Source organism: Artemia sp. Qi Xiang Cuo, chromosome 3 (genome assembly GCF_049724085.1).
Source record: "Artemia sp. Qi Xiang Cuo chromosome 3, ASM4972408v1, whole genome shotgun sequence".
In the NCBI taxonomy this organism is placed as follows: Eukaryota; Metazoa; Arthropoda; class Branchiopoda; order Anostraca; family Artemiidae; genus Artemia; species Artemia sp. Qi Xiang Cuo.
The window spans coordinates 31,708,272-31,723,023 of NC_142796.1; the positions used below are offsets into that span (position 1 = coordinate 31,708,272).

At 38.2% G+C, this 14,752-nt stretch overlaps 1 protein-coding gene across 1 annotated transcript in view; it reads right to left on the reverse strand.

Moving 5' to 3' along the window:
- Positions 1 to 8,982, reverse strand: part of LOC148954007 (parathyroid hormone/parathyroid hormone-related peptide receptor-like) — a 405,761-nt gene extending 396,779 nt beyond the window's left edge. The window contains exons 1-2 of the mRNA XM_089086079.1: positions 8,907 to 8,982; positions 7,881 to 7,994 (exon numbers count right to left, since the gene is read on the reverse strand). Coding sequence (XP_088942205.1) covers positions 7,881 to 7,994; positions 8,907 to 8,982 — 190 coding nt within the window. The remainder of the gene's footprint in view (positions 1 to 7,880; positions 7,995 to 8,906) is intronic.
- Between the last annotated feature and the right edge of the window lie 5,770 nt (positions 8,983 to 14,752).

The window sequence follows — 14,752 nt, forward strand, 5'->3', positions numbered from 1 at the left end:
AGCATAATTACAACAATAATAATCACTGATGCATTTTGTTCTCATCAATATATTTCACTAGAACATCTAATGCCGCCTGAAGTCTATTTATATGCACAATATTAAGTTTCACAGCAAAACATAATTGCTCCTCCATTTTAAATTTGCTTAATGATATTACATATCTAGCATACATATCATCCCATTCGAGGCATAGTTTAAATCCTCCTGTTATTTCCACAGCCATATTTAGTACTCGTATATCTTTGCTGCTGCCGGCTCCACCATCAATGTCCAATAGTGTAAATGCTCCACTCATTTTCTCTACTAACATCCTCTCAAATAAACTATTCTCTCTGAATTCAATTCTCTTACTAATATGAATTGCAATGAAAATCACTCCTTTTATTCAAATCCAGTTACCAATCAAGTTATCGTATATAGTGTAACCTCCGCTGTCTCTGATTGGCCCTAAGAAATGGGTGTTGCCTCAAAAACCAGTCTGGTTGTGTTACAGAATCTCGACTAAACTCTCAAAACGTGTTTGACCACTTTATAAGTTTGCTCGCTTTTTGCAATGTCCACGTGAAACTGTACTGCATATTCTTGTGAAATTGATATCAATAGTAAAAAACCAGTCTGATTGTCTTATACAATCCTGACTATAGTTTCAAAACGTGTTTGACCACTTTATAGGTATAAAAGGATTGGTCGCTTTTTACAATGTGCACGTGAAACTGTAGTTTATACCATGTGAGGGAGTACTGACTCTCTTTGAAAAGGTGTAGAGCTTCCATAGAAATGTTTCCTATAGCTTCCATAGAAATGGTACTTACTACTCTACTAACGGCATATAATTCGAACTCTGGTCAGGGGCAGATCCAGGATTTTTTTAGGGGGAGTGGGACAAAATTGTTTGATCTGATAAACTTGTGTTAGGAGCAAGTTTACTTAACGCAAACTTGCATTAATTAGGTAAATTACAGTACTTTAGACTACGTTAGGGACGTCCCCCTGGATCCGCCACTGGCTCTGGTCCAGATATTTTGTAATTTGGCTTAAGGCCTATTAACAATAATATTTAGCGAATGCTGAAATATAATATAAGTACCAGAAACATTCATAGTTTGATTTAACTACTAGCACGAGCCAGCTTAGAAGTCTAATTCATTTGAACTTCCTTTTTAATTTAGCTGGGCCCAGCTTAGTAGTAAATTTCATTATTAATCCTTAGATATAGATACACAGGGTGTCCCAAAAATGTATACACAGTTTAGCAGCTCATTACTCAGTTATTTAAAAAAAAAATCAGTTCTGAAACTGATGTCCGTTCTGCTCCAGACACTGCTGACAACGCAAAACTATGGATGGCACATATTATGGTGCCGTCCATGACATGCGTAAATGACATGACATGGTCATGGCACCGTCCATGACATGCCCCACTTGGCACCGTCTAGTCCACCTGTTTTGCAAGATTCCACCAAGAAAACATCCAACACCGCGATGGTAGTGTGGAGGTGCCTATCTTGTTGGAAATAAAACTTTTCCTGTTCAAAGTACTCTCTAATGCTTGGCATGGCCGACTGTTGCCGCAAGCTCAAGTAACTAGGACCAATCACAGTAGCGTCGAAAAAGAAAGGCCTAATTAATCCTTGTGAAGATAACCGACAACACACTGTAATTCCTGGTAAATTAACGACGATAACATATGGATTCCGAGGTCCTCAGTAAGTGCAATTGTGTCTGTTAATCGAACCATTTAATTTGAATAAGGCCTCCTCACTCCACACAATCTGTGTGGGAAAGTGTGCAGCTTCATTACATCGTTCCAAGTCCCACTCGCAATTCTGTACTCTTTGGTCTGCACCATCGTCATTAAGAGCATGGATTAATCTTGGAATGTAGCTTCTTTATTGACAACATTCGATGATGCAATGAACAAATAATTTTGAAATGCCTACCTCACGGCGAGCTTGTCGCAAAGAGTTTCCTGGACTTAGTTAAAACGTTTCCAGTTATCTTCCTTCTTTTGTGGGGCTTCTCGATGTACGTGGTCTTCCGGAAGGGTTCTACTGGACGTCCTGAACAGTTCCATCTGCTTAAAACGTATCTCTAATTCCAGTTATGGTAATTCGCGTTGGTGGTCCCTTGTTAAGCCCCCATATAAATTGTTTTTGCACTTCTGTTGTGTTTTTATACTTCTAGTAGCATTTTAGAATAAATTTCCTTTCTTCAAACTCAATTCTGGCTGCAACCTGCAGCATTGCTACCAAACCAGTAAATATATATATATATATATATATATATATATATATATATATATATATATATATATATATATATATATATATATATATATATATATATATATATAAATAAATATATATATATATATATATATATATATATATATATATATATATATATATATATATATATATATATATATATATATATATATATATATATATATATATATATATATATATATATATATATATATATAGATTTTATAAAAGGCAAAGCGAATCCTTCATACTGAGTTGAATATTATGAATCGTCTTGTTATCTACTCTAAAGATGCAGACAATATCATTCAAATATGCAAAATTCTAGTTTTAGCTGCGAAAAATAATGTGAGCATGCCAAAATTTGTCATCTTTAACCCCTACTCGGTTCCGGTCATCGAAGATGCGGTGACTGCAACAGTTACTGCCAAAGTATATGAACTCTCTCGGACGCTTGATAATTTTTTGGCCACCCAGTCCACTCCAGCCACCAGTATTTTCACAAGCAGTTGTAGTGCACCTGAAAAGTCCAAGCCCAGAAACTCTACCTATTCTGTCGTCTTGAAAAATCCCCCCAATGAGCTCAATGGCCAAAATGACCGGAAAGCTTTCATAGACAGTTTATGTGAAAATACAAATGACATTAGTGAACTTTGCAAATCTCCAAACGAAGGGAAGTTAGTGGTCAGGTCGAAAGCTGCAGCAGCGAAAATTATTGAGAACTCGAAATCTTCCAAGCCCGATCTCAAAATTACTGTTCGAGAACCCCTGCACAGAGCTGTCCTTCGAAATGTCCCTGAGGATATAAACTGTGAAGGACAAAAAATCTAATCCCGAATAGTACGACGACTGAACAGTGCGGAAAATCCCGTTCTTTCAAAGTGTATTTTAAGACTCTTAGTGAGCTCCAACAATTTCTGAGTGTTTCGGTGATTATCGGCTACGAGCGTCTACCTGCTAATCCGTTTAAGTTCTTGCCAAGACGATGCTATAACTGTCACAAAATCGGTCATCTCGCTTCCCAGTGTACGGCTGAACCTGTATGCTCTAGATTAGCCTCAAGTGAACATCGTTCTACGCGAGATGAACCATGCAGACAGCCGACATTCTGCGTTGAATGCAAAATCGGCAGTCACACGTGTTACAGTGTAAAATGACCCTCAAATAGTAATCCACAAAAGAAATGACATCTGAAGCTTATGCAGTTAAATGTTTATCGTGGAACATTAATGGCTCGTTCACGAATAAAATTCCGATCTTAGATGTTGTTTTTGAGCAAAATGAAGTTGTCTGTTTACAAGAACATTTCGTCAAAAGCCGCAGTAAAAGTATTCTTAGTTTTAATAGTTCAGTATCGGTTTATTCAGTTTCAGCGAAGCAGCTAAGTTGAAAAGGACGACCCTCCGGTGGCATTGCCACTTTCGTTCGTTCGACTCTAAGATCTAGTGTATTTGAAGTCAATGATAGTTTTTTGGCGATTCGTGTTGAGGGCTTTGTTTTTATTAATGTATATTTGCCTACAAATTACCATGATGAGCGTTCGGAGCGTGCTTTTACTTATTCTAGTGATAAACTCGGCCAGTGTATTAACCGTATTAGATCCTTAAGCCTTGAATGCATACTAGTTGGTGACTTCAATTGCGACTTGAATGAACCGCTCTTATCCAGGTCTTTACGTTCTACGTTGTTGCTTAGTATTTTTGGAGACCAGTTTGATCTCAAGTGCAAAGATTTAAATTTTACACATGTACACACCTCAATGTCCACATCAGATCTCGATCACGTCGTTGCGTCCGCAAATCTCAGGATTTCGCCTATCAAGGTTGTGCTTGATTTTCAGCTGTCTGATCACTTACCATTACAGTTCTCAGCCGATATTCCTTGCCACAGCTCAGATACACAAACGCAAACAACTTCAAAAACACCTCCTAGGTCTCGCCGTGATTGGCGTAAAATTAACCCTGTTTTATTTCAAGAAGAAGCCGCCAGAGTCCTTAGTAAGATCCGTGTCCCTTTCCATCTTCTTTCTGGATTAACTGGTCTTTCAAGGGAGGAAACACAACTATCAGTTGACTTTTATTGCGCAGAAATTGGCCACGCCCTTCGCTTTGCTGAAAAAGCTGCCGTCCCTCTAAGTAGACCCCGTCATCATACCCTTCCTGGCTGGTATGAAAATCCAGATTTAGTGGATACCCATTCTAAGTCTAAATTTTGGCTTCAAATTTGGGTTTCTTGTGGACGACCCCGATCGGGGGTAGTCAATTCACTCCGCCTGCTCACAAAAAGAAAATTCTCAAAGGAGCTAAAAGCTCACAGAAAAAACATGATTGATATCGAATCTACACGGGCCAAAATTAATCCTTCTCTCCTTTGGCGTTTTCTTTCCTCTAAAAGCGATGAGTCTTTATCCGCATCTGCTATCCCTGATTCTGAATGGTACGCATATTATGGGTCAGAATTTTCGCCTCCTGACCCAGTCCTCAACGAAAGATACGAAGCTGAGTTGGACGACTTCTTAGATAGTTGTCCTCGGAGTGATTATCTTGTAACGGAGGGAGCTGTATGTAGGGCCATATCTCACCTAAAGCCTAAACATTCTTTTGGGATTGACGGGATCAGTGCACTCCATCTAAAAAGTGGTGGGCCCGCTCTCATTAGTCATGTAACCCTCCTAATGCAGATTATTCTCATTCAGGGTATTGTCCCAACCACTTTCACAATTGGAGATCTTACGCCAGTTCCTAAAAAAGGAAATGTTACCATGCAATGCTCCTCTTTCCGTCCAATCACGGTTGCTACCACTTTCTGCAAGTTATTTGAACTTTTATTCGTAGATGAGTTTGAAAAACTGTGTTGTATTCCACCAAGACAATTCGGTTTCTAACGCGGCATTGGTTGTGCGGAAGCACTCCATGTCGTTGCATATGCACTCCTTGATGCAAACAAATCAGGAGAAAGTCTAGCAATCGGGGGCTTGGACCTGCAGAGAGTGTTTGATTCATTGATTCATGCACTTATGTTGCTAAACTCAGCTAAAAGAGGAGTGAACTCAAATATCATCCGGGCTTTCCGTGATATTTATTCTCGCCTTCGCGTGCGACTCAAGCTCCCTCCCGATAAAGGCCTTCTGCCAGCCCCACGGTCAGCTTTGATACCATTCCGTAAAGGTGCCCGTCAGGGAGCAGTTCTATCCCCCATTTTCTTCAATAACTACATTATTGAACCTCAAGACAGCTGTCCTTCATCCTGGATTCTCAGATCCATTGACATCTCCCTAGTGTGCTATGCCGATGATACCCTGAATCTCAGCCGGACGCTTAACCGCCTTTCAGAAATATTCTCATGTCTGCAGTCCAACTACGAGAAAGTCGGTCTGAGATTTAACTCCCAAAAGTCGGAAGTTTTGATTTATAATTGGAAGAATGACCCTCCTAATAATATCACACTAGGTGATTGTTCAGTAAAACCAGTTGATAAAATAGTATATCTGGGGCTTCCAATAGGTTCCTCATTACAGTACACCCGTTTCCTCCTGATCTCACATCTTGAACGGCGAATATCCAGCTCCTATGCTTTGATCGTTAAATCCACTCTGAGATTTAACCGTCCACTCCTGGCAAGTATTTACAACGCTACCGCTCTGCCACATATATTATATGTGACCCCTTTCTGGAATTTATTGGCTAACCGTGAAAAGTCTAAAATCCGCTCTATATTTTTCAGTTTTGAAAAGTACCTACTAAAATTGCAACCTTGGACAAAAAATAGTTTTCTGATTCGGCGCTATAACCTAGCGGACCCAAATCTAGCTGTTCAGACCCTTATTAGCCGGCAAAAAACAAAACCAGCAATTCCAAAGCACGAGTGGGCAAGTTTGTTTGTTTAATTTTCCCTTTTGTTTCCCTTTTTATTTATTTCTTTCTTCTTTTTTTTTCTTTTTTTTTCTCCTTTCAAAAGTTGTTGTCTTTATTGCTATTTTCGAAGAAGTTATTGTTTCTGTTGTAATCTTTGAGTATGCTATCTTTCAGTTTCCACTTTTCGTACTATTTTGTATACTATTTAAGAAGTTGTTGCTTTTGTTGTTATTATTATCGTTTTGTTCCCTCTTTTCGTATTTTTGTATACATTGTTGTTAGAAATCGAACTCGCTTTAATATTCAAGATTGCAGCATGAAATAGAGCAGATTGTCTCAGATTGTCTGTGGATTTGCTTTAATAACCAACTATCTTTGAAAAGACTGCAGTATGAAAAGACATTAAATAGCGTAAATAGCAAAAAACAAGTAATTGCAAAAACATTTGTATATATTTTAACAAGGGATTACAACATTACAACAATTCAAAAACCTTAAAAAAGAAAACCAAAAGTTTTAAGCTTAGTAGATATCGTTGCTAGAAATCGGACTTACTTTAATATTCAAATATTTTTGGAAAGACTGTAGTATGAAAAGAGAGCAAATTGTCTCAAATTTTCTACGGACTTGCTTAACTACTACTACTAACAACTCACCGCAGCAACAAGCCACCTAAGGCCAACACAGCTACGCACGCTCCTCCTCCATCCAACGTTATTCAAAGCCTCCTTTTTTACACCCTCCCACGAAGTTCCCATTTCCTTTAAATCTTTCTTTATGACGTCCTCCCACCCCAGACATGGACGACCTGCTTTCTGTTTAGCCCTAGACGATTGGTCGAAAAGAACAATCTTCGGCAATCTGTCATCTTTCATCCGCACAACGTGCCCTAGCCATCTCAACCTTTCTTTCATTATAGCCCCAGAGAGCGGTATTGAACCATATTTATCGTATAGCCTATTGTTTGAAATACGGTCAGTCATCTAGTTACCCACAACAATCCTTAAGCAATTTCTATGGAATACATCTAGCAAATCTTCATCCGCTTTTCGAAGCGCCCATGCTTCAGAGCCATATTTGACTATTGTCATCACTGTAGCTTCTAATATTCTAATCTTGGTTTGCAGACTTATCTTAATAATAAAATATCTTTGAAAAGACTGTAGTATGAAAAGACAGCAAATTGTCTCAAACTATCTGCGGTTAGAAGACAAGCGACAATGAGAATCCATACATAAAAGCCAGCCACGTGCCGAATGCCGGGGCACGACGTCGAGACCGCCGGACTCCCGGTACTATATATGTTTATATATATATATATATATATATATATATATATATATATATATATATATATATATATATATATATATATATATATATATATATATATATATATATATATATATATATATATATATATATATATATATATATATATATATATATATATATATATATATATATATATATATATATATATATATATATATATATATATATATATATATATATATCAACTGCCAAAATGTATTCAAAACTGTTTAGAAATTTAAGCATAGGGAGCACTAATCAGATTCCTTTCTCCATCAGAATCAATCCAAACTACCTAGGCACATAAACCCTGTTATGAATAAATACAGTGTTAGCTAAGACTTAAGGATTGCCAAATTTTAGCGTCAGCCGAATGTTGGTGTTAGCTAAATCCCATTTTGAGTAGGCCTTTATTAAGAAAATATAGTAAAAAGCTACTAACTTCTAGGTGTAAACCCTGTAACATAAAAGGGACAGCGTTGATATGCTACTACACCTGCAGGTGTGCTGTTCCAGCATGCCCAACCGTCAAAAATTCCTGGACAGTAGACAACATCTGCAAGAGAAATAAAGACTTTGCAAAAAAGTATGAATGAATACAGACCCTCTCATTTAGGATGTCAACAAGCCATGATACTGTTTATATCTGCGAAAAGGATCTTGAATTGCAAATATAAATAGAGATCATTCATAGGAAGAAAAAATATACAAGTTTTACTTCAAGCCACCTATCATGCAGACGACATGTTGGAATGCGTTATTCCTGACCAGAAGCCTCAATATAGACTTAGACAAACATTAGCTATTTGCCTATTTTGAATAGAAAAAGTAAAAGATATAAAAATTAAACAACCTTTTTTACATTCATTTATTTTTAGAATATCAAATGAAACATGTCAAACGTCAAAATACAACTTTCCTTTTTGGTCAAAATTAATTTTAAGAACTTATTCCACGAAATAAGTTTTCCAAAAAAAAGTAAAGAGCTGCAATAAACTAAAAATTAGCAGAAATAAAGTCAAATACTTCCCGAAGAGTAAAACTACCAACAAAAATCAATAAATTAATGATACCCAAAACTAACAGAAACTACAATAAATAACCGAGTCAAACTCAAAACGAGTAGAGACTAAGATGAATGGGGCCGACACCCTCCCCCTCCCCATTGTTTTCTGAAGACCAGAACACAATTTGCACTTCACTGAAAACAATTTTTATTTCTAGCTGAATGTTCCTATTTCTCATAACACCGAAAAACCATCATAACAAAGATAATTGAACCAAAATAAAATTAATGCGGATTAACACTTTAATGGTATTTATTCTGATATTTATTCTATACTGTCTTATTAATTTAGGATTTATTAAAGTTAAAAAAGTAAAAACATTTTAAAATGTGTTTCGTTTTCAGTAAAGTGCAAATTGTGTTCTGGTCTCCAGAAGGCATGGAAGGGGGCGTCATCCCAACTCATCTTAATTTCTGCTCCCTTTGAAACAACAACAACAGGGATTTTGTAAATGAAAGTAGCCAGCTTGGTAGTCATTGAAATTGCTATTGGAAACGTATGTTATTAGTAGAGATGACCCTATAACTCCTACGAGAACACCATATATGGGCATAGAGTCATTAGGGAGAATGATTGCGTAATGGGGTCAATGACCTCTTTCACCAGGTGTGTTTTTGGCATGCTCTTAGCGAATGTCAATGTTGTTATTGTTTCCGAGGCAAAATGCCAAGGTCAATGTTGTTTTGAACAGAGTCATTAGGGAGAACACGTGGTTAATGGGGTCAATGTTATTGTTGTTGTTTTGGACACGCTCTCAGCGAATGTCAAGGTCAATGTTGTTATTGTTATTCGAGCCAGATGTTGTTGTCGTTCGAAGCAAAGTTAATGACATTTCTTTCCTGTTTGAGGCAGATGCTATGATCCGAAATAGAATTTGTTATTGTTATTTGAGCCAGATGTTGTTGTTATTGTTATTCGAGGCAGATGTTATGATCCGAAAATAGTATTTGTTTCCGTGCCAAATGTTACGAGTTTCCGGGAAACAGCTAGATCACCCTTCTCAGCCAATCAGAGGGCTTTGTTTACATAACAATTTGACCTAGATATTTCGTATATAACGGGCATGCAATGCGATTAATTTATCAGAAACTATTGTGTCACAATTGATATAACAATGGATAAATTTGATGAGCTTGAGGCCTTGGCAGCCGCAATTAGCAATGTAAGTACATTTTTATTTTCAAATGAATTTTCCTTGGTCACCCTCTAGTATATTCAGCTAAAACATAAATTCCTCCCCTCTATATTTCCAGCTAAATCCCCCCCCCCCAACAAACTATACAACCCCAAAATCTCGCAAAAAGAAACACTTTTTTCGATAAATTCCTCCCCTCTATGTTTCCAACTAAATCCCCCCCCACAGCAAACTATACAATCTTTATACTCAATGTAAATAAATTCCTCCCCTCTATATTTCCAACTAAATCCCCCCCCACCCCACAACAAACTATACAATCTTTATACTCAATGTAAATAAATTCCATTCCCTCTATATTTCCAGCTCACCACACCACCCCCCCCCCCAACAAACTATACAATCTTTATACTCAATGTAAATAAATTCCTCCCCTCTATATTTCCAGCTAAATCCCCCCCCCCAACAAACTATACAATCTTTATACTCAATGTAAATAAATTCCTCCCCTCTATATTTCCAGCTAAATCCCCCCCCCCCCCAACAAACCATACAATCTTTATACTCAATGTAAATAAATTCCTCCCCTCTATATTTCCAGCTAAATCCCTCCACCATTGTTTTACAATCATATTCTAGCAAAAAGAAATAGCATTTCAATAAATTCCTTCCCTCTATATTTCCACCTAAATCCCCCCCCCACCTAGTCTTACAACCCCATCGCAAAAGAAATACTTTTTGATAAATTCCTTCCCTCTATATTTCCAGCTAAATCCCCCAAATTCTCACAAAAAGAAATAGCATTTCATTAAATTCTTTCATTTAATATTTCCAGCTAAAAGCGATCACTTACTTTTGACAATCTTTAATGAAAATGCCGCTCTGGTTTTGACACAAGGCTCTATGCAAGGTTAAAATTAGCAGTCACCCTCTTTCCGGCTTACAAACGCGGTCAAGCCAAAGGGTTTCTCCGTCAAAATTAAAACACTTTTAAGCAATAATTAGGCACAGACGCAATGCGCTATATGAAAGGAGAGAAAGAGATTAAGATCTAACAATAGAATATTATGTGAAAGGGGTCAATACATTGCTTCTAACAGCTTCGTTGTAAGTAAATTATGTGAAGGGGGATTCTGTGTGTAGACACATACGCCCATTGACAAGAAAACTAATGTGTAAATATATGCTTGCGTTATAGCATCTTTTTTTTCAGGCTTTCTTCAATAAAGTTTCTTTTATATTCCCAGGAGGGGTGCGTGAAAATTATGCTTTTTAACTTTGATATGCAAGGCTAGAAAGAAAAATCTTTAGGAGTTGCATAAAGCTTATATTATGCGTAAATTGAATAGCATTTTTAACCTATGTTTGCAAAATATAAGCCTACAGGTCGATGGGTTAACAATCTAATTTAAAGCATATAGACTGGAACATTTAAATGGTAAAAATAGAAACAATGATATCTATCCTATGGATATAGACTACTGATTGTCTAATAAAAACGTTTGATTTCTAAGCCAACTATATTTCTCGCGAAATTTTTACTTTGCTTTAGTGATAAACTAAACAAAATTATGTTTAATAACTTTCTTTCTTTAAAAAGGGAGAAATTATTTTGATTTTTCTTCTCTTCTTTAAGGCAAATTATGAAGAATTTGCGGACCCTTATGCTTGTCTGACGCAAATAGCGAAGAATGCGTGCCCCCTCCATCCAAGAAAGCGAGGGCCAATAATGCGCCCCCTGCAAAGGCGACAGTTGTCCAATATGGTCGCTGGCCTAGAAGCCCCCCCAGCTCCACACTGCCTGCCCAAGTGCAACCATCCATGCAAGCCCCTGTCCTGACTACGCAAGTCACAGCTCCTGCACAAGAAATTAACGTCGGCCCCTCCACCCTCCAACATACGTTACCTGGGCCTTCAAGACAAGCCGTAGGCCTAACATTGGCTCCTTCTCACGCACTATATGAGCTATCAGCTCCCCATCAAGCGTCAGTGCACTCTCTGTCAAGTCCTGAGCCTTCCATGCAAGATAGAAGGGTTGGCTCATTCAAGCAAGTCATAGACCAGCCAATGGTTCCCTATCATGTAATGGTCAAGCCTCCAGCTTTCTGTCAAGTGATTGATCAATTTGAAGACGTGAGTATTTTTTTTTCAATCAAGTAAGCTATTTTTTAACTGTTAGAGAGCCTTTACTTTTGTCTTTTCACTTTTTTCTATCATTCAGGACCAAGAAATATCTAAACAAACCGATTTTTCAACACTGTGTAAAAGTATATCTCAGAGATTTATTAACCCCCTCCCAACCCTTATTTTCTCTGCCCTCCCTCAGAGATATCTAAATATATTTTCTGCAGAGAAACCATCTTTTCTAATCTTTGCTATCGCATCGCTATCTCATAAGCGAATATTTTTAGGTAATTTAAATTAATGCTCACCATTTGAAACTCAAAATCCATTCACATAGTTTTAAGAGAAGGAACTGAGAGAGATTATTCTATTTGTCACATATGGATCGCTCGTAATTTACGCATGAATATTTCTATCGTGCCAAAGATTTTAGCGAGGGGAAACCGAGTTAACGGTTCTCGACATTTTGAAGTTCAAACTCATTCATCTAACCTCCATAATTAAACTCATGTGTTTACTGAACGTGTATGGAATTAGAGAGAAATGACTTATGATCTAACAATATTTTTTTTGGGACATTATGTAATTGGCCGCGGAACCAGTGGGTCCAGGAAGCATCGCGGGAAGCAATAGTGGCCCCCGAGAAGCGCCACAAGGATGCGCCCCGGGGTCGAGAAGCATCGCGGGAAGCGATGCGGGCCCAGAGAAGCTCCACAGGGATGCGCCACGAGTCAGGGAAGCGCCACGGGCTCGAGAAGCATCGCGGGAAGCGATGCAGGCCCCGAGAAACGCCACAGGGATGCGCCACGAGTCAAGGAAGCGCCTGGGAAAGCGCCACGGGATCCAAGAAGCGCAATGGCTCAGGAAAGTGCCACAGGGACGCCCCCCCCCAAAAAAAAAAAAAAAAAAAAAAAAAAAAAAAAATCCTATGTCATATATTAGATAGTCGTTAAGCTATTTTTTTCATTTATATGTTGTCCTGGTCCCCTACTCTCCGTCTAGTGAAGAAGGGGAAGAAGATGCATCTTTGGAGTCCCACAACAATCTAACATGGGACAACTCGATTGAAGTACCTGACAATATTGATGAGTTTTTAAAGGATTTTTCTAAAGTAGATAGTAGCACAGTTGAGCAGGTAGACTGGAGCCAAAATACCTTGCAAATTTTTAACGATTTTACCCAGGAATTTGCAGGGAGCCCTCCATCCTCCGATTACCCACTTCAAACAACTGAAGTAGACCAGAGTCCAGATATTGTTGAACAAGTAGGGAGAGGGGATACATCATTCCCAGACTTTCAGCTGCCCAATACGATTTTGAATAATATAGTTGTTTTCACTGCAACGTTTGGGGATCCTTTTAATACGCTAATGGGGAGAAATTTTGTTTTTGATCCTGTAGAAATTGTACATGCATATGTAGACAACATTCGGGCACGACTGGAGAAACAAAGTCAGTTGTGGGGGGGTAGGGATTCAATTAAGGTTTCTATTGTTTTAAAGGTTTTTTATTTGAATGAGGGGAAAAGCGAGGTTTATTATCATTTTATACATTCCGAGATGTGTGTAATTTATCCAAATTTTGAAAATTTTGAGGGAGTTTTTAGCGAGTGGGTAGGACAAATTATCGCGCATCTCGAGAACTATAATGAAAATGGGAGTGGCTCAGTAGTTTTATTTATTGAAAATTTAAGTGTAAATATTTGTAAATTTAAGAAAGATTTTATTTTAAGAGGGGGCATAGGGTCTGAAAGGTCAGTAGTCTTAAATTATAATCCAGATCTAGTAGGTTGTAAAGGTGTCCAGAAGATCTGTTTTGAAACAGATCAAAAGTGTTTCAAGTATGCTTTCCTCATATCAGCCTTTCAGCCTCTAGCAGATGATGCTACCAAGAAGAATTTAGATCACTGGGCTGTACATGGGAAGGACGGGTCCCATTTCCCAGTTGTAGATTTTTCTTGTTTAGAAGGAAAATACCCAGTAACGCTTAGATCCATTGATATTTTTGAAAGGGCCAATGCTCATTTAAATATAGGCGTTGCTGTGGTACAATACGAGACAGAATTTAAAAATGGGGCTCGCTCTAAAAAGAAGGGGGTGGTATTCCCCGTAAGAGGTCCATCAGTTGATTTGGTTAAACACTGGGTTTGGTTGCTATACACACCACCTAGTCAACCGAACACAATCGGTCATTTTAATCCGATCACTGACATTAGTAGAGTTCTGGGGGAGGGTAAAAAGGGACGAGGGGTACGTTTCTACTGTCCAACATGCCTCTCTAGATTTTGGACTGATATGAAACTACGAAATCATATGAAGCATTGTAGACGGCATGGTTATCAGACAGTGGAAACGGTTTCAGGGGATAGGGCCATTCTACGTTTTAAAAATTTTCAAAATACCCTCTTCCAGTGCGACAAAATATATTTGGATTGCGAAGCTAAGCTGGTGGAAGTGAATGACCCACAATATCCAAATCGTTTCAAAGAACACCAGGCCATTGCAGTGTCCTATGCACATGTGAAAAGAGACAATTCTAATACCATGCGGTTGCTAGAAGTAGTGGAAACATTGGATGAGGGAGATGAGTGCATGGTCAAGGCATTGACTAAACTGATTGGCACGGCTAATGGTGCTATTTCTCGTTTGAGAAATACGCATTATCCAATGGTGCTGTCTGCAGAGGATGTTCTCGCGATTAAAAATCAAAAAATATGTTGGGTATGCAAGGGGGGGTTTGTAGAGGAGGATAAGGGGACTAAAAGGAAAAGAGGGGGAGGGGAAAAGTCAGAGACCACGACCACTTGTGGCAGGAAATATCATCTGGGGGTAGTAATTTTAGGGGAGTAGCGCATCAATCGTGTAACTTAAACGTTAGCCAAAAGTTTTTTATCCCTTTTTTTATTCATAACTCTAACTATGACTTAAAATTTATTTTACCGGCACTGGCACGTATGCATAGGGAGGGAGGGGGAGTAGACAGTCAATGG